General features: G+C 36.0%; 2 protein-coding genes across 2 annotated transcripts; both read left to right on the forward strand.

The window, feature by feature from the left end:
• Window positions 1-3,224: 3,224 nt before the first annotated feature.
• LOC113750160 (ent-kaurene oxidase, chloroplastic-like) lies at window positions 3,225-7,128 on the forward strand. Its single transcript, XM_027294108.1, has 8 exons — window positions 3,225-3,640; window positions 3,949-4,109; window positions 5,082-5,243; window positions 5,356-5,496; window positions 5,589-5,843; window positions 5,949-6,110; window positions 6,197-6,391; window positions 6,491-7,128. The coding sequence occupies exons 1-8, from the start codon at window positions 3,484-3,486 to the stop codon at window positions 6,800-6,802; spliced, it is 1,545 nt and encodes a 514-aa protein (XP_027149909.1). The 5' UTR covers window positions 3,225-3,483; the 3' UTR covers window positions 6,803-7,128.
• Window positions 7,129-13,330: 6,202 nt separating this feature from the next.
• On the forward strand, window positions 13,331-14,679 carry LOC113749658 (dof zinc finger protein DOF3.4). Its single transcript, XM_027293475.1, has one exon. It carries the CDS (start codon window positions 13,508-13,510, stop codon window positions 14,315-14,317), a length of 810 nt encoding a protein of 269 aa, XP_027149276.1. The 5' UTR covers window positions 13,331-13,507; the 3' UTR covers window positions 14,318-14,679.
• Window positions 14,680-19,219: the final 4,540 nt, after the last annotated feature.

Genomic DNA, 19,219 nt, shown 5'->3' on the forward strand with positions numbered 1-19,219 from the left:
AACCTAAGAATATGAAGGATTATATGCACGCATGCAGTGGGGTTATCACGTTTGATGGATCTTTCTCTATTCAACAGAACTCAGCAGGCATTGGTTGGGCGTTTCAAGATCCGGAGTACAATATTATACATCAATTGAGCAGGTCAAGACTGATTGCCTTTTGCTGTTAAAGTATCTCTTTGATCTATCCAATTCAGATGTTTATGTCAGGGCCATTTTGTAAGATACTCCCTCCGTTCCACTTTGATAGTTCTGATTTTTTTTTCCACACAATTTAATAAAAATTAGTTAACTTTATTGGAACAATCAATTTAGATAGCTATTTTTCTAAAATACCCTCACATTAATTAGAGTACAACTTTATGGGAACTTGAATTGATGGTAAAAAAAAAATTAACTCTCATTAAATAGAGTAGGTTTATAGTAACAATAACTTACATTCAATAAGGATATTTTACAAAAATTAATATACAACTACATTTTTCAATTGGAAAGTGGACTACAATTTGGGACAGACGAAAAAGGAAAACAAGACTATCAAAGTGGGGCTGAGGAAATATATTTTATTTTGTATTCCTCAATCCTCAATCCTTTGCTAAGGTTTTTTTTTCCGTCTAAGTTTGCAGATCATCTGTACGCCTTTCTTTCAAGTTATGATAGGGACATCATAAAAAGATCTCTTCTTAAAAGCTAAACCCAACCCCCCCCCCCCCCCCCCCCGGCTCCGCCCTCCAAAAAAGACAGACCAAAAAAGATATCAACCGTTCATGGCCGGCCTCATTTCAAGTTTTTTGGTGCTGTTTTTTCTTTTTAATTTAAAAAAAAGATAATTGCAGAAACCTCCACTGAGTTTTCTTACACTAGCACCCACCTCCCTTATAGTTTCTAAAATTGCACTAACCTCCCCTAGGAAGAAATTGGACCTATTACTAACAATAAATTGTATGATTTTACTTTTATACCCTAACTAATTGCAAAAACTTAATGAACAAATTTTAGAAAAGAAAATTTATTTTTTGTCGACAAATTGAGTGACTAATTAAACTAGATTACCTGTGAGTTTTAGTATCATTAGCCATTGTAAACAAAACTAAAGAATGGTGCCAATTGAGGAGAGAAAATAGCGTACATATTTCCATATTATGTTTTTCAAATCAATCAATTTTAGTTTAATTTTATACAACTGCACAGAGGAAGGCCAATAAGTAATTTTTGAGGTTCTACTAAAGTAAGTATAAAGAGAATTTCCATAAATGTATCTACTCAAATCATTTATATTTCAAAATCTCCTCTAATTCAGCCTACTACCACCTTTCAAATTGCTACATCTTTTTCCATCAACACAGTTATAATTCTGTAATTTGAAAATATCATCAGCAGCAGTAGCAGTTTTAGTACGTGGTTTTAATGCACTTATTGTAGTTTTCATTTATTAAAGACAACTTTATCTTATTATTATACACTTCTAATTATTTGTAACTAAACTTATCCCATGCTCAGTAACTTTTAGTGATGTTTAAGTTTGCTATTAATTAACTGATTGTTCAGTGATTTTTTTTTTTTTTTTTTGTATATGATTGGTGCTGATAATATAAATAGTTGTGTTACCCCCACAAATAGTTATTCATATTACTAATAGAGAGTTTTAAAGTGACGTGTATTCTTTATAAACTTTGCTGCAAGAACCTGGATATATATAGTCATTTAACTAGCCGTTAGTAATATCCCTTAAATTTTACTAATTCTTAATAACTTTTCATATTCCTCTATTAATACAACTTGACAAGCAGTATGAAGGGCAAATCTGATACAAATTTTTCATCTCATTGCTTAAAAAAAATTTGTAACGGTAACTTTTCTGGCATAGACTGTGAATCTGCAACACAATTCTTAAGTTTAAGGGTTGTAAGTGTTATTTTGTAAACCATAAGGAAGGTAAGTGCTAATATTAGAAACCTCAAAGGAGGTTTATGCAATTTTCGCAAAAAAAAATGCCACTTTAGTTAGCTCCAGCGCCAATATGTATTTTATATTACGAAAAATGAAACGTCACGTTGCTTGCTCCAAAGAGAAAAGGGGGGGTTTCGAGGAGATGGGGGGGACCGGACAGCCATGCCATTTTACTTGTCATCTATTTTCTAGGAAACAGCATCACCTACGAATAATCAAAATTGTAATTAAAAATTAGCATCACCCCGTGACACACAGACACACGATTATTATTATTATTGACTCCATCTGAAGCCGGGGTTGTTAGATGCAATTTCATCTTATTCATGGCAATAATAATAATAATAAGTCTCATCCGTAGGTACAAAAAAGAATCATGAAGAATGTGCAGTTGAACCCACAAACCAAAATTACTAATTGTGTTTGGATTGAATTTTTTAGAATTTTTTGTAAAAAAATTACTGTAACAATTTGATGTATATGAGAAAAAAATATAATCACGAGAAATGATGTAATTTTCCGACGAAAAAAGGCTATTCTTTTTTCTTTTTTTTTGTCGACACAGAGATGTCCGGGTCAATCCTTACGGGGCCCGACTAATCCCCTGCGACCCGAGCCTTGACGCCCCAACCCGACCCAAGCACGGTACCCAACCCGACCCTAAACCCGACCTAAGGCCCGAAAAATGGCTATTCAAACCAGGCCTTATTTGTTTTCCAAAAAAAAAAATCATTAGCTAGCTTTTATCCAAGATAGTCATGTACATTTGAACCTTTCTTTTTATTTTTCACAATATTTGTCTTGAATTATGTGAGGATTGACCTGACTCGATTGAGTCCAGTCCAATATTGATTGATTGATTAGCCGTTAGACAATATAAATAAGTGTGAATCTCGAACACAATCTTTGTATTTTATATCTTTCTCCTTTGGTTGCCGTCCTTTATTGAAGTCCATTTAAGCTCCTACTCAAGCGCAATCTTCAAGGGAGTGGTTGGTATTTATTATTTAATCAAAAAAATCAAATACTGTAATGGATTCACTCACTCTACCCACTTTCATCAGTGTCACGTGCAGAATAGGAAAAAATTGCAGATTTTTGTACCATTAGTGATTAAAATAACCGGAAATTGACAATTGAATTACTGACATTATTGACACCGGACACCTACAGTTTCACGGCATTTGAGATATTTATTTACCATTGACAAGCACACAGGTTCCACTAGCCTCCAGAACAGGAAAAATTGTGGCCACCAGACCAGAAAAAATCGCATATTCCACCCCTGCTTCGACTTCACTATAAGACGAGAGCTTATTGTCTTCTTTCTCATCAACTTCTTGGGGTATCATTAACCAAGAAGTTCGATTCTTTTGCATAGAGAACTCCTCTTGTTCTGTTTATATAATCCAGCGTCACTTCCATCCTCATCCTCATCCCGTCTTTGTACACCCTCTCAGGCAAAATTTGCTAGTAAAAACAGACTTTTTCTATTGTCCATTTTGCTTTCATTCGTAGCACTGGTACAATACTATGGCTCTGATGGAAGGAATTCTTGATGTTCAAGTAGTTCCTTTGGGGACTGCCGTTGCCGTGGCTGTTGTTTTAGGTGGGCTTTCCTTACTGTTCCTGAAAGCATTTGTTAATGCTCAGAGGAGGAAATCGTCTTCCAACCTTCCACTGGTCCCTGGTAACTTCTATATGATCGCTCTTTCTTGATATTTCTATGATTCTGCTGTGTTACTAGTCCCAAATAGTATCGGATACAGCTTTTTGGATAAAGGGTCTCCGATCCTCGTCTTACAATTGTTATTCTTTTTTCAAAACCCCAATCCGTGCTTCCCTTATTTGTTCTTGCCCTTTAAAAATTCTCAAAGGAGAGTTTTTTTTTGGGGGGGGGGGGGTGGGGGTTTGCTTATCTTGAACAGTGATATCTGCAGATCGAAACCGAACCCGGGTGAAAGTTCAAGTTTTAATGTACTTTAATTACCGTTGCAGAGGTACCAGGGCTACCGTGGCTTGGGAATTTACTGCAGCTGAAGGAGAAAAAGCCCCACAGGACTTTTGCTAGATTTGCTGAGACTTATGGACCCATTTATTCTATCAAAACTGGTGCCAACAAAATAGTTGTCCTCAACTCTAACGATGTTGCTAAGGAGGTATATATATTCTCTCTTTCGCTCACAACCATTCAACAGCAAACAATATATGGATCATTATGCAGGAAGATGAATCGGAATGCTCCCAATTTAGGGGAAATGTCACTAACAGTTTTGTAACCTCAAAGTTTTGACAAAAAGTTGAAAAATGTTCGCTAGTCATCTTTGGGTTAAGACAAGTAGGAGCAAAAATTTGAGCGACTAGCACTATGGTTTGCTCCTTTTTCCGTAATTATTACTTCTTGTTAGAGAAAAATCACATGCAAATTTGATTGCACTATTCTTAATGAAAGTTGATATACATGGAGTAATTGGTTGTAATAGCTAATTTCTAAAGCAGAGCGGTGTTGTCTGAGTTAGCCAACTATGAATCTGAGTATTTCAAGAAGTGGAGAATGTTGTAGACCTACTTTACTAAATTTCACTCCCATAACCTAATGGACTGCCTTATTACTTTTTTTTCAACATTTGGACAACGGTGTTAAGAAGATTGGTCTACCTGCATATCACTTTACCTTAAATATTTATTTACATGGAAGATTGGATCGAGTTGTATTTTGTCGCTTGTGATTTAAAATTTTCAGCTTCTCTACCTATCTGGATTACAAAATTCTTTCACCAAGACTATAATTTGTCAAGATTGTTGAAAGAGAGACATCCTATTTGCTTTGACTGAAATCGTTGTACCCCTTCAGCCTCCCTTTGCTGACCTAGGTTCTGTTCTGTAAATATAGTATAGTTTCTCGGAAGTTCTATTTCACACAATAAGTCCATGGAATAATTTTCAAAATGCATTCTAAACTTTCCGATACACAAATACCACATAGCAATTTTCTCACGTGTCATGTTCTTTTGTGGATGTGTGCATCTTAAACCGGTGTCGAAAATCACGTGAACCAGGGAGCGGGCATGTTGATATTGGTGTAGTCGTTTGTGCTGCATAAATGTTTGAATTTTGTTTGTTTGGTTTAGGCTATGGTGACCAGATACTCATCCATCTCATCAAGGAAGCTATCAAAGGCACTCACTATTCTCACTGCTGGTAAAAGTATTATTGCAATGAGTGATTATGATGAGTACTACAAGATGGCAAAGAAGCATATACTCAACAGTACTTTAGGAACAAATGCACAGGTTTGTACCGTGTACTATTGCCGGGTTGCACAACTTTGTCCACGGAATTGTCTATATTTGCTATTAGTGGCTTTGCTGGTGAACTTGCTGATTCAAACTTCTTGTATTTCAGAAACGACATCGTGCCCACAGAGACGCACTGACAGAGAATATTTGTAATAAATTGCGTACTTCTCTGAATGAAAATCCCCTTGAAGCTGTAAATTTCAGGAACATATACCTGTTTGAACTTTTCAGCTTAGCACTAAAAGAAGTGAGTTTATCTTTTATTACTCAAAAGGGCTCCTCGTATTTGAACTGGCTATCAGTATTCAAGTACTTGAAATCCTTGTTTTGGATTTGCAGGTTCTGGGAGAGGATGTTGAGTCCATTTTTGTGGAGGAATTCGGAACAACATTCTCAAAGGAAGAGCTAATTAAGGTCTTAGTGCATGACCCGATGGAGGGGGCGCTTGAGGTGGACTGGAGGGATTTCTTCCCTTTTCTGAGGTGGATTCCTAATAAAAGTTTTGAAGACAAAATCCATCAAATGGATCTCCGCAGGGGAGCAGTCACAAAAGCCCTTATTAAGAAGCAGAAGAAACGCTTTGAATCAGGACAGGTATTCCTGCTCTTCCTTGCATAACTTGATTTTGGATTTCTATGGTTAATCTATGAATTTGTAATGGCTTGCTATTCATGATTAGTTAATTTGATTCCCTTTCAGGAAATTTACTGTTACCTAGACAGCATATTGTCCGATGAAAAGTCATTTACTGAGAAACAAATAATGATGTTAATCTGGGAGGCAATTATTGAAACATCAGACACTACTTTGGTAACTGCAGAATGGGCCATGTACGAACTTGCAAAAGATCCAGTAAAGCAGGTTGTCACACTTGATCCTTTCTGTGATTCCATAATGCATAGTGTCCTGTATGATTTTAGTTTCTCTGATTTCACCATAATCCACAGGACCGTCTGTTTCGGGATATCAAAAATGTTTGTGGACCGAACAAGGTTACCGAGGAGAACCTGGGTCAACTTCCTTATTTGTCTGCCATATTTCATGAAACATTGAGGAGACACAGTCCTGTGCCCGTAGTTCCTCTGAGATATGTGCATGAAGATACAGAGTTAGGAGGATATCATATTCCTGCTGGAACTGAGGTTAATGCCTAACCGTGAGCTGTTGCATGTTTGCTATCCTTGCTAAGACATTTCTACCTTGTATTATATACTTACTGAACCGTCTCTTACAATGTGTAGATTGCTATCAACCTTTACGGGTGTAACATGGACAAAAAAACTTGGGAGAACCCTGAACAGTGGATTCCCGAGAGATTTGTTGATGGCTTGCATGATTACATGGAATTGCACAAGACGATTGCCTTTGGAGGTGGAAAGAGGGTATGTGCAGGTGCTCTTCAGGCTATGTTGATCGCGTGCATTACAATTGCTAGGTTAGTACAGGAGTTTGAATGGAGAGTTGTAGATGGAGAAAAAGATAATGTGGATACTCTGGGGCTTACCAACCAAAAACTTCATCCCCTGCGAGCAATCATAAAGCGAAGAACTTGATTGGAAAGCCTCGACCACATCTTTGTTAATGTTCCAGCTTATCCTTATCTTCAGACACATTATGTAATCCTTATCTTCCTCTTTATCTCCGTCATTTCTGAGTCATTGGAAGTGGGGAATTTTATGTTCCAGCTTCTTGAGCCGAGCCCCATATCGTTTGTATGGTACTTAAAAACAAGGGCTGAAAGATGTTGCTGTTGTTTAATGTCCTGTATTAGGAAAGTCTTGAGTAATCACTAGAGAGGTGGAGTAGCTTGTATGAATGAAACAAATAAATCATGCTGTGGCACCATTTGGTTTTCAATAAACGGGTTTTCTAAATTACAGGACCAGGGTGCACCGTAAAATATTGGCGTAGTCAAGAATTTACAGGGTTGCTATAGAAAGTGGGACGTTTAGCTCTCTTTCTTGTTTTTATAGATGGCCGCTGCCTTTTGCTTGAATTGTTCTCCTGCCAATGTTGCAAAATTACGGTTTACTCGTCACATTGACAAGCAAATTTTTGTATAACCTCGAGATAGCAAGTTTATATTGTTGTCGGAGCTGCTAAACAATGGCGCAAGGTTCGGAAGAACATAAAATCACTGCCGTTTCATAAAATCAAATACCTTTTGGGTTGGCGGGAGCAGCAAGACGTGCATTCTTTTGCTAGGAATGAAAAAAGAAAAAGAAGAAGAAGAAGAAGATGAAGGACTGAAAGCCCAACCACTTGAATTAATGAGCATGAAATGAATGTGCGAGTTCATTGCTCACAATTTCTTCTTGTAGTTTATATATGTCATAAAGTTGAAGCTACTATTTTGATTAATTAGTTTTTTTTTTATGTTGTCGGTTATTTTTGTATTCCGATTATAAAATCTTTGATCACTAAAAAAGTAAAAATATATAATCATTCAATAACTTTTACTGATTTTGATTATTTTCAATAATCAGTTTTTATACTCAAATTATGCAAAATCTGAAGCAACCGAAAGGAAGGCCTTAATATGAATGAATGGGACACATCATCATGGTCCATGCTACAGAAGCTGCAACCGAAAACAAGGCCTTAACATTAATATGAATGAAAGCCATGCTATACAGACGCATATCAGCTTCAGCCAACGCCCAAACGGAAGCTACCAACCCAAAGCCTCCCTCCCCGCGGGCCTCGTCAAATCTCTCTGCAGCTTCTCTGGCCGACGCCTGCCTCCTCCTGCGCCTGGTATTGTTCTTCCCATTACTCATATTCATTGAAAACTAACACTAAAGTATATGGCAGTTAATTTTGAACCAAGACTCTGGAATTCTGAGATGGATAACGGACGTATTTCAGAGAATGCGAATGTAAATCACGGGGTCCTAATTGAAATCTTTAGAACCAAAAAATCAAGTTTATCTGAACAATAATGTACCGCCAATTGATGCATAAGATGTATGCTAGAACCAAAAAATAGGCAGGCTTTGTTTGGATTGCATTTTTCTGGTCCTTTTGTAGAAAAATTATTATAGCGATTTAATAATATTTGTGAGGTAAAAAGAAATGCTAAATTTAATGGTTCAGGAGGCAAAGTACAACTCGTAACTGTTGAACGGAGCATATTGCAATTAACCATCTTTATAATGATCAAGATGAATGTGGAGTTCAACCAAGAAAAAACAAAAAGCCTTTTGTATACATTCATTGTACAGAAGAAATACAACAAATGTGTTACAACCTGCGTTTGATTGTCTTCTTTTCTTTCTTTTTTTCTATAATCTTTTTCGTCATCATAAGTTCCTGAAAATTTGACTGCCAATTTGTCTCATTGCAGTTAACAAGATACTACTATTAAGCAAATTACACAATTAATTATAAGCTGTAAAGTACACGGGTATTCTGTTAGGTTACCGCTTGATTGCAGCTTATCATAAGGTGAGTTTAGTGGGTAATTAAATAACAAGGAAGTAAAGATATTTGATAAAACAACCACAAGAAAAAACTCAGTCCAAACAGTCCAGCAATAAAAATATATTTTTTTAAAAAAATGGAAAAGGGGCGAAAAGGTTTTAGTATTGTTAAGTAGTGGTGTTTATTGGTAAGATGGTAATTAAGGACTAATTAGGAATTGATTACGTAATGTAGGGCCGTCTTTGGCGTCTTCTTCTCTTAACTTACAGAAGAAACTACTCACATACTACAATACAACCACTGCTTTTAGTTTAGTAGGAGTACTACCGTCTTGGGTTTGCACTGTTGCTAAAAGGATGACTTAAATTAAAGAGGAGGAGAGAATCAGGAGTTGCAGAGGCCGAAAAATCCGGCAGCAAGTGATGATCAGAGCCTACAAAGTCCAACAACGCATCCGAGTGGGTGGAAATAGGCAGAGAGGGAGAATGGGATTTGGGAGATGTTGATGATGATGATGATGGCCGCCTGATCGGGGATGATGAAGGAAACTGAAGAGTGGGGAAAGAGGGGACGACCCAATAATTGCTCCCCACGCTCTCCCGACACTAATCATGCTGTCTGCTGTCTAATCCCAAAATTTCCCCCTCCAAACCCTCCCTCTCTCTCCTGTCTGTTTCTTGTTTCTAGGCTGATGGCTTCTCTTTTCTCGAGTCTTGACTGTTGTTTCAAATGCCAATTGCTCATGACACGAACCCCAACTTTGAGAACTTCGTTACTCTGTCTTTTTCTTCTTCCTCTTCTTCTTCTCCTCTCACGGGGCTGCAGTTTGAATTGTTGTTTTTTTGAAGTTTTTTTGTAAAAAATTGTATTGTAGTAAAAATTTATTCACAAAAAATCAAAAAAATTTTCAGGAAATCATCACATTTTTAAACTCCTCGAAAAATCCCTAAGGAATGTCTGAGTTTTTTTTTTTTTTTTAAATAAGGTCTCATTCGAATTGTTAATTTTTTGAGTTTTTGTAAAAAAAAAAATATTGTACTATAGCAGAAATTTACTCACAAAAAATTTTTTAGGAAATGATATTAGCACTTCTCTAATGTTAGTGTTTGAATAGAGTATTATTTGAAATAATTATTACCGTAGCACTTTTTATGATGTGATATATGTAATATAAAAAATATGGTTGAAATAAGTGTTTGGATAGAGTATTATTTGAAATAATTATTATAACACTTTTTGTGATATGATGTATATGAGATAAAAAAGTAGTTGGGAATATAAAAAAAGTGGATTGAAAAATGTGTTTACGATGCAAGCAAAATATTATTTGAAAAAATTCAACAATCCAAACACACTAATCAATGAATTGGAGAATATGTTTACAATGCAAACCAAATTTGGCAAAATTGAGATATCCAAATCCGAACACCACTTGACCCTTTGCTTGTACGCGGTGAGATTTTTCTTTCCCTTTTCGTTAATGAGATGAAGAACAGATTAAGTAGTATTACTCTTGCATGCATAGGGAATGCACTGAAATTAGGAAGAATGCTCAATATGTTTATCTTATGATACAACTTTCTTTTTTCAGAGGGATTATGATGACTTCCATTCTCGAAATGGAAAAAGAAAAAGAAAATTCCTGTAACTTGGGTGAGAATAACAGTTACTAAATGATTTGCTTAGTTCTGATCACTGTAACTTCCCCTCCCTGCTTGCTGTTACTTCCAGCTGCTTGTGTCTTTGGAGGCGTGACAAAATCCCCAAAAAGAAGAAAAAATCTAAATTAACTATCCAAATGTTTAGGCAAGGGTTCTTCAGATTTTAGTTAGCTCAAGGACATATGATCGACAAGAAGGATTCCATGGCGTTTGATTATTTGACTTAAAAAGATAGCAAAATATTTGAAACTGGTTATGCAGATCTACAATATTATTGTTGTGGATGCTTAGTAGTATCCGCTCAAAGCACAGGATTTCTTTATTTGTTTATTTATATGTTGAGAAACATCCTAGGATAAGTTTGGCAGATCTAATGATGATTGGTAGGTCTAATTACTTATAAATGAAAGTTTGGACAATCTCTTTCCGAGATATATAAAAAAAAAAAGCAAAAAAAGTAAAAACATGTTACAATCTCGAGGCGAAACATCACTGCAGTCCGTATGTTTGGATTGGAAATTATCTGAAATAAATTATTTTGAAAAAATTGTTTGGATTACACATCGTTCTTTCCACCTTATTTACACACACTGATTCGTTTGCATCATCAACACATTTTTCAATCATCTTTTTATTCCACATATATCACATCAAAAAAAGTGTTACAGTATTTTTTCACAAAATTATCTCAAATAATTTATTATCCAAACACAATCATGTATTACTTTTTATGATGTAATATATATATATATATATATGTACGAAAAAATGACTAATGAAAAAATAAAAAAATTATTGAAAAACGTGTTTATGGTATAATTAAAAAATATTTTACAAATTAAACTCAATCCAAACACATTATAGAATGTCTATAATTTTAAAATGAGATGCTTTGAAGTTTCATTGCATATTTGCATGTAAGCGTACATCAAGGACTATAGACAAAGACAATAAACAATTTGAGCCATGAAGATTCAAGATCATCAACGGTCTAAATACGCTCTGCACACCAGACCACTAAAAACCGTAATAATCGGAGGCACCGCATGTTTTCAAGTGTCAAAGTTCGCACTTAATTCAGATATCAGATTAAAAGGTGTAATCATTTCCCTTAATCCGTTAATCTTGGATTCTCCTGGACCTTGGGTCAAAATCATATATAGATTTCGGTCAGTTTTTTTAATCTGATCGTTGTTGTATAGAATAGACTATTGAGTCTTCTTAACCGCCTCCAACTTCTTTATTTTATTTTTTTTTGTTGGGGTTGAAATTTTCACCTTAGCACTCATTGCTTGCTTAGAATTTTTCTCACGCGTCTAGCCTCTGGAAACAAACACAGCTCGTGGAAGTTTGTCTGGACTTTGGAGCTGCTGCCCATTCATTGAACACGTTTCGATCCCTCTTACTTGACCGGCAAGTTTCAAGTGCTTTTTCTTGCAAATATAATTGGGGCAGCTCAAGTGATTTTTTCTATGATTAGGAGTCTATTAAATTTCATCTAGTTTATGCAAAATCAGTGCTCACATGTGTACAGGTAGGGGAAAAGGTGATTTGCAGATTACGACCTCACAAATTGATTTTTATCCAATTCAAATTGAATCGTGTAACTTCTACAATTTCTAGTAACATGAGTTTGAATTTATCAACTCATGCAGTTAAACTGATAATTACAGTACTAAAATTAAAAGTGTACGAGTTTACATCCAATATAATAAGAATTACACGATCCGATTTGATCGAACAAAACTAAGGCCTTGTTTGGATTGCGATTTTCCGTCGAAAAATTACGTTGTTTTCCGTGATCACATTTTCCTATAACTTTTTTCCTTCACATATATCAAATCGCTACAATAATTTTTGTATGAAAAATCATGAAAAATACAATCCAAACATAACCTAAACTTGCGGAGACATAACACTCAATAATAAACACTTGCCATTACATAAGAGTTGAATTGTGGCTCGGACAAACCCGTTATTTTCTACTTGCTATTTATTTACGTACTCGCACCAAACCTTTTCTTAATCTCAACTTAAGAGATGGAGAAAAAAATTTGTACAAAACATAAATAATTCAACTCATTACTAGTATTCCGGAGTGTACACTGCACCTCACCCATTTGGATCGAAAATTGTTTGTTTGAAAAGTCTTTTTTTTTTTTACCATGATAGTAACGAAAAACGTGTAATGATATAGTGATATATATAAAATAAAAAATAATTTTAAAATTTTGGAAAACGTATTAATGGTGTAATAAATTTTTTTTTGCAAACAACTATTAATACGAAAGCAATTGCGCGGGTTTGTTTGGATTGGGCTTTATTTCCCCAAATTTATTTACTTACATCATCATTACAATTTCCAATACACCTTTTTACCTTCCCAATTACTTTTTTATCTCATATACTCCCTCCCTTTTTTTATAACTGACGTTTAAGAAATTTGCTCTAGTGTACTTTTATCTGTCGTTTTATTATCCCCATACAGTATTAATTATTTTTTCACAATTTTACCCTTTTATTTCTCTTTTCCAATACAAGATTCTTAATTACTACTCCTAGTTTGGTGGGAGTTAGTTTGCATTGCTTTTGGCCTAGTAAAACAGCAACATTTAGTACTCTAGTGAGAGAATACATGGGTGAATTGGATAATTAATGAGGGTACAAAAGGAAAGTAGCGTACAGATTTAAGCAATGAAAAACTTTTCTTAATTGGTGTGCAAAACCTTAAACGTCAGTTACAAAAAAAGGGAGGGAGTACATCACATCACAAAAAGTGCTACAGTAAAAATATCTCTAATAATTCACAATCCAAACAGACATTCTATAAAGGTATCTCGTGCTATAAAAAAAATAAAAAAGAATTAAAGAAATATATATATATAAAAAGAGAGAGAGAGAGAAACAATTAGCCTGCCTTCTTGGTGCTTACTATACTACTTTACTCTATTCTGTGTCAGGCTCTCACTGAATATAAAATTGATTTCTCTCTTCCAGAACAAATCCTTTTTCAGTTCTCACTCTCTAGTCTCTACCCTTTCTTTTATCCCCCACCCTCCCAACAAATATTTTTTGTCTCTTTCCTAATATCCCCACCCTCCGAAGTCTCCTCAGCACCTGCTAAATCCAAGATACCAATATTCCACCCATACTACCAGACAAGGACAACTCAAAATGTCCTCGGAAACCGGTGACCCACGGCCGGCGAGGCTGTCAACCATGGCAACGAGGCCATCGGAGCCTGAGCACCTCCCATGCCCCCGGTGCGACTCCACCAACACCAAGTTCTGTTACTACAACAACTACAACCTCTCTCAGCCCCGCCACTTCTGCAAATCTTGCCGCCGTTACTGGACTCGCGGCGGAACCCTCCGCAACGTCCCCGTCGGCGGTGGCTCCCGCAAGTCTTCTTCCTCATCCTCCTCCTCTAGCTCCTCTTCCAACAAACGTCCCCGCACCACATCCGGCACTAACAGTCCAACCGCCACCACTCCCACTGCGTCGTCTTCTTCTGATAGTATGGCCCAGGCCCACCATCATGAGCCGCCCCTGCATGCGAACCCGGTAGCCATGCTTCCCCAAATGGGCTTAATGGGCTGCGAGGTGAACCTGAATGAGGCCGTCCCAGAGGCTTCCAGCTTCAGTACTCTGCTGACCACCACGCCGGGCAACATGTTTCCATTTGGAGGTGGATACGGGCTCGGGCCGGGCCTGCATGGTTTGGGATTCGGGCTTGGGGGGATGGACTGGCCCATGGAGTCAGTCGTAGCTGGTCAAGGGAATGGCGGCGGCGTGGGCGGAGCTGGAGTTGGAGTGGGAGGAGGGGATGGGATAAGTGATGGTTCGGGCGCAGGGGGTTCTTCTTCATCAGGATGTAACAACACGTGGCAGATGGGCAGTGGGGTTGAAGGCGGTTTAGCGGAGGGTGATTGCTTTGGTTGGCCGGACCTGGCAATATCAATGCCAGGCAAGGGTCTCAAGTGAAAAGTAAACCACTTACTTTGTTTAGTCTTTCGAGAGAATGGACAAAAGATAGGCTTTTTGTTGTATTTTGTTTTTTTTCGGCCTTGGAGGATCGAGTGGACTTACTTTTTGTTACTTGGCTTGTCGGTTCTTCTCCTCTCTCTCTCTCAGTATGGCTTTTTTGTTTGCGCCTTTGCGGTAGCTTATGTAGCCTAGGAATACACGTACTGATTACTTAGTGCTCCGGTAGTTAAATATGTACTATTAGTATATGATCTGCCTATATGGATTTGATGATGATCAGGATTTTGGCATTCGGCAAGCCACACATTTCTGTCTTGGGCTTTGCTTTGTTTGATATATTAACAAAAGGGTTTCTTGTATATGTATTGGGGTTGCATTCTTTGGACGACATGTAAGAAAACAAAACAAAGTAGTAGTAGTAGTAGAAGATTTTCCGGGCTAGCCTTGTCTTTCTCTGATTTTGAGTTGTTTTACTTTTTGTAGTTGCATTTTTTTACTATCTGTTCATCTGCACTTGTTCTTCTGGACTAGCTTAGATAGGGTATGAGAAAGCTTCGAATCTTTGTCCAAGAAAGATAGCCTCCGCAGGCGATGGGTGTGAGTTAGGTTCCTTTTCGGTTGGGTCTGGTGTGATGATGGTAGCTAGTAGTAGTATTAGATGTTCATTAATTCAATCAGGTGCATCCTCCTTGTCTTTCACTGGTGAGCATTTTGAAACTGAAATCATGTATGTACTACTTGTCATTTGGTTGAATGGAACGAGGAGGGAATAGGTAAAGGCTTGCCATCTGCTGCCATACACTATTAATGACTGTCTACTACGACTGAACTCGATAATGAAAAAGGCTGATAGGTTAGCAGCAATGTGGAATAGTGAGCCTAGTATTGTCCGGGTGACTATACATATATACATGGCTGAATTGGTTCCGAAGCCTGAAAACCTCGGGGGATAAAAAGAGAGTCTGAGTTAAATGGAGAAGTCGAGGTTGATATAGTGTTGTGTTTACGTGTTTTCTTCCTCTTCCATTAAGTGAAAGGGATCACGGACGACAGACCACCGACCTTCGGGCCCATTTTGGTGGAACATGGGAAAGGAGTGTTTTAATAGTCTATGGTTTCTGATACGATGATTCTGCAAGTTTGTCCGTTTCGGACTTTCCATTTTATTCTCTGCTCTGTACCTGGACCGAAACTCCCCAACAAAACCAAGCGAAGGGGCTTCCAACTGACTCGTTAGTTCGGAGCCTTGAGAGAGGCAATGCATTGTACTAGCATGCAAGTATACAGCGGCATCGCTTTACCCCACCGTAGCAGCGGTGATTAGTACGGTAGTCGACCGCTCATCCTGTTTGGATTGCAATTTTTTTTGGATATTTTTTTTAAAAAAAATTATTATAATAATTTGATATATTTGAGATAAAATGATGATTGAAAAATGTAGATTTCTTGTTGTTCATTTTTAATATGGATCTTAATTTGTATGCTTGGTTAGCCAGTCTCGGAAATTTGGATCTTGAAGAGCCTCTTGTGAGTTCAACTTTCGACCGTCATCAAGTGATTTTTTTTTTTTTTTTTGTCGACACAGGGGTGTTCGGATCAATTCTTACGGGTCCGACTAATTCCCTGCGGCCCGAACCGGGGTCATCAAGTGATTTAGTACCAAGTCGTTGGACAGGTAGCTTATTTTCCTATTGCAAATATTTTGGACCGTCATCAAGTGATTTGGTACCGTCATCGAGGTGATTCATACCACCAATGTATTGTTCAGCCAACATAATTATTTTGTGGACGAAAATGGACTTCAAATATGTTAAATTTGGGTGGGGCAAAAGGAAAGGAAAATTCTAAAAATTTGGTACTTGAATATTCTTTTTTTTTTTTTGAACGTAATAAATGCAAAGGATCAGAAAAACCAAAAACTGTTTCATCCACCAACATTTGCTCGCTGCAACAAGAATTCCGTTGCGGCCTAGCCGACAGCCACACTCAGACTACAACCCTCAAAACATCAATTAATCTTCCTGATTTTGGACTCCTTTCATTCAAACTATAGATCCCAAATTTCAACCTAGATTAATAAATTCTCCACCCACCATTCCATGATAAATTGGCATCCAAGAAATCTCATGTCAATCATTTCACTTTAGCAGTAGTGAGTTTAAAAATAAACAACAGATGGATTTTCAAGTGCGCTCTGAAGGCGGATCACAAATAGGAATGAAGCCAAACTTCTGTGAATGGTTTGCCTTTTTTGCCCCTTGAATTACCTAAGTTGTTTTCTTGATTTGTTTATTTATTTATGTGTCAATTTTTTTTAAGGGTGTTCAATAAATTTCAGAAGTTCTGAAAAAGAACATTGATAGGAAAAAATGAAATATTTAGGATACGATTCCCCGGTTTCCTAGTTAAAAACTAAACTAGTGGTGATTATTTGTTCATAACACTACTATGGCAAGTACGGACTGTCACGCCCTCCCAAGCCTTCTTAGACTTGGTGGTGCGGGAAGTCAATGGTTCGAGCCTTGCCTCCCACAAAAATTGTCACAATATGTGACGGTCTTCATTGACCAGCTTCGATGGAGTTTCTACTCACATCGAGTCCCCTTCCCCTCCCCCCTAGAATAGGTTAGCTTAGTTATAGAAATTCTATCGTATCGACAAAAAAAAAAAGTACGAACTGTCACCATCATATTTTCTTAATAAAGTAGCAAAAGTTGAGGTTTTGAGAATTAAAGACCTTGAATGAAATCACCTTTCCCCGCCTCTTGCTATCCCACCCTTTTTATACTAAAAATAAATAAATAAACCATTGATAATGTTGTAATATAAATCAATCTTTTAGTCTAATACTAGCATTATCCTAACGTTTAAATATATCTACCTTTGAAGAATGTATATTCTCTCCATTTTTTTTTTTAAATATCAGACATTTACATTGTGGCTATGAAATCACAACTTCTGTCATGCAACTATTGTACAAAGAGAAGAGGGAAAAAATTTAGTGTGAAAATAACTAACAAGATCAATTACAATTTGTTTCTAAGTACAGTTTCTGTGGTTCATTTGACAACTTTTCCATGGAAGCCAGCTTATAAGGGAAATTCATTCTCAATTCAATAGAAAGTTGGCGTTAGATGAAGTTTAGTTTTGTTTGTTACTGTTTTTTCACTTAATTGTGTACGATTTACTACTATAAATTCTTGTAAATTTTTTTTAAAAAAACACTAATATAGCATGGTCCGAGCTTAGTGTGAGTTAAGCTCGAGAGAGTTGACATTAAAGCCTTAGGCTTAGGCTCAGAGGTTTAGCCCAACTGGAAGTCCAACTTATAAGATTACTCTGTTCTTAAGTTGTTGGTGTGCCCGGATCAATACCGATCGGGTATATATATATATATATTGCGTTATGTGGCATGATTTTAAGATGCTTATATTCAATTCTACAGAATCTCTTTTCTTTGCTGGGAATATGTTTTGGGGAGTTTATTGCCAAAATAACTCTTCTTCCAAAATATATACCCAAAGTAACCTATTTTTATAATTTATTACCTTTATAATCCTTTTTTTGCCACTTAGGCAGCATATGTGTCAGGATGGAGATAAAAACACATTCCATTTCTCTTTTCAATCTAATATCTTCCCCAATTTTCTTTCTAAATCTTCCCGCATTTTTTTGTTTAATTATCTTTCCCTTGTCAAACATATATTTGAGATATTTTTACTGTAGCACTTTTTTTGATATGATGTATGTGAGATAAAAAAGTGATTGAAAAATGTGTTGATGATACAAACAAGTCAGTGTGTGTAAATAAGGTGTAAATAAAGTGAAATAATCTTCAATCCAAACACACTCGTAATTCTAAGAAATCAATATTTATATTAACAGCATCTAAAAAATATGCTTCTCGAGTTGATAATCTCAAGGCAAATGAAAATTATTCTCGTGTCTTTTTAAGGAGTAGAAATGATAACATAAATAAATATGATAGTCTTGAAGTTTTTTAATTGCTTACAATTTTTGTTGAAATTTTTGTTGCAACTTTTGTATTTTTAAAATTTATTTTTTGAAAAATATATATGCAATAGGTTTGATACATTTTAAAAAAATTAGAGCCCAATAATAGCAAGGTCAATAATGGTAGAATTTATTTTAAATAATTATAAAGAAATTATAAAAGTTATGCAATCTTCTTGTGCCTCTGTAATAAAAAAAATTTAAATTTTTAGTTCATGTTGGATACTTTAAATTAGATTTGAATTTTCTTTTTTTGTTATCGTGCATGGTAATCAAGATAACTAGATGGCAACAATAACATCATTATGGGAATAAATTTTGAAAGTAAATCACATTGGGAATATTTTTTAACAAGAGTGTTATTTTGGCAATAAACTCATGCTTTGGGATCATGACAAAAAAAAAATCTTTTTATTTTCTAGATCTTCATCTCTTGTTTGGTAGACAAGTTTTTTGTTAAGTTTGTCTGCTACAAGTTTTTTAAAAATTTTAGCTACAATAACCTCAAAAAATTTCTCATAAGTTTTTAAACTATACACTTCAAAATATTTTTTTTTAAAAAAAACACACTTCAAAAAACTTCTACAGTAAGTTATACTCCCTCCGTCCCACTTTGATAGTCCTGGTTCTTTTTTCACACAGTTTAATAAAAAATAGTTAACTTTGTTGGAACAATCAATTTAGGTAGCTATTTTCCTAAAATACCCTCACATTAATTAGAGTACAACTTTATGGGAACTTGAATTGATGGTAAAAAAAGAATCAACTCTCATTAAATGAGGTAGGTTTATAGTAACAACAACTTACATTGAATAAGGGTATTTTAGGAAAATTAAAATATAACTACATTCTTCAATTGGAAAGTGGACTATAATTTGGGACAGA

The sequence above is a fragment of the Coffea eugenioides genome, chromosome 10 (assembly GCF_003713205.1).
Source record: "Coffea eugenioides isolate CCC68of chromosome 10, Ceug_1.0, whole genome shotgun sequence".
NCBI classification, from domain to species: domain Eukaryota; kingdom Viridiplantae; phylum Streptophyta; class Magnoliopsida; order Gentianales; family Rubiaceae; genus Coffea; species Coffea eugenioides.

Coding starts and splice junctions, on each gene's coding strand:
- LOC113750160 (XM_027294108.1), top strand. CDS start 3,484: ATGGCTCTGATGGAAGGAATTCTTGATGTTCAAGTAGTTCCTTTGGGG. Junction 4,110..5,081: donor CTAACGATGTTGCTAAGGAG/GTATATATATTC, acceptor TGTTTGGTTTAG/GCTATGGTGACCAGATACTC. Junction 6,111..6,196: donor CAAAAGATCCAGTAAAGCAG/GTTGTCACACTT, acceptor CATAATCCACAG/GACCGTCTGTTTCGGGATAT.
- LOC113749658 (XM_027293475.1), top strand. CDS start 13,508: ATGTCCTCGGAAACCGGTGACCCACGGCCGGCGAGGCTGTCAACCATG.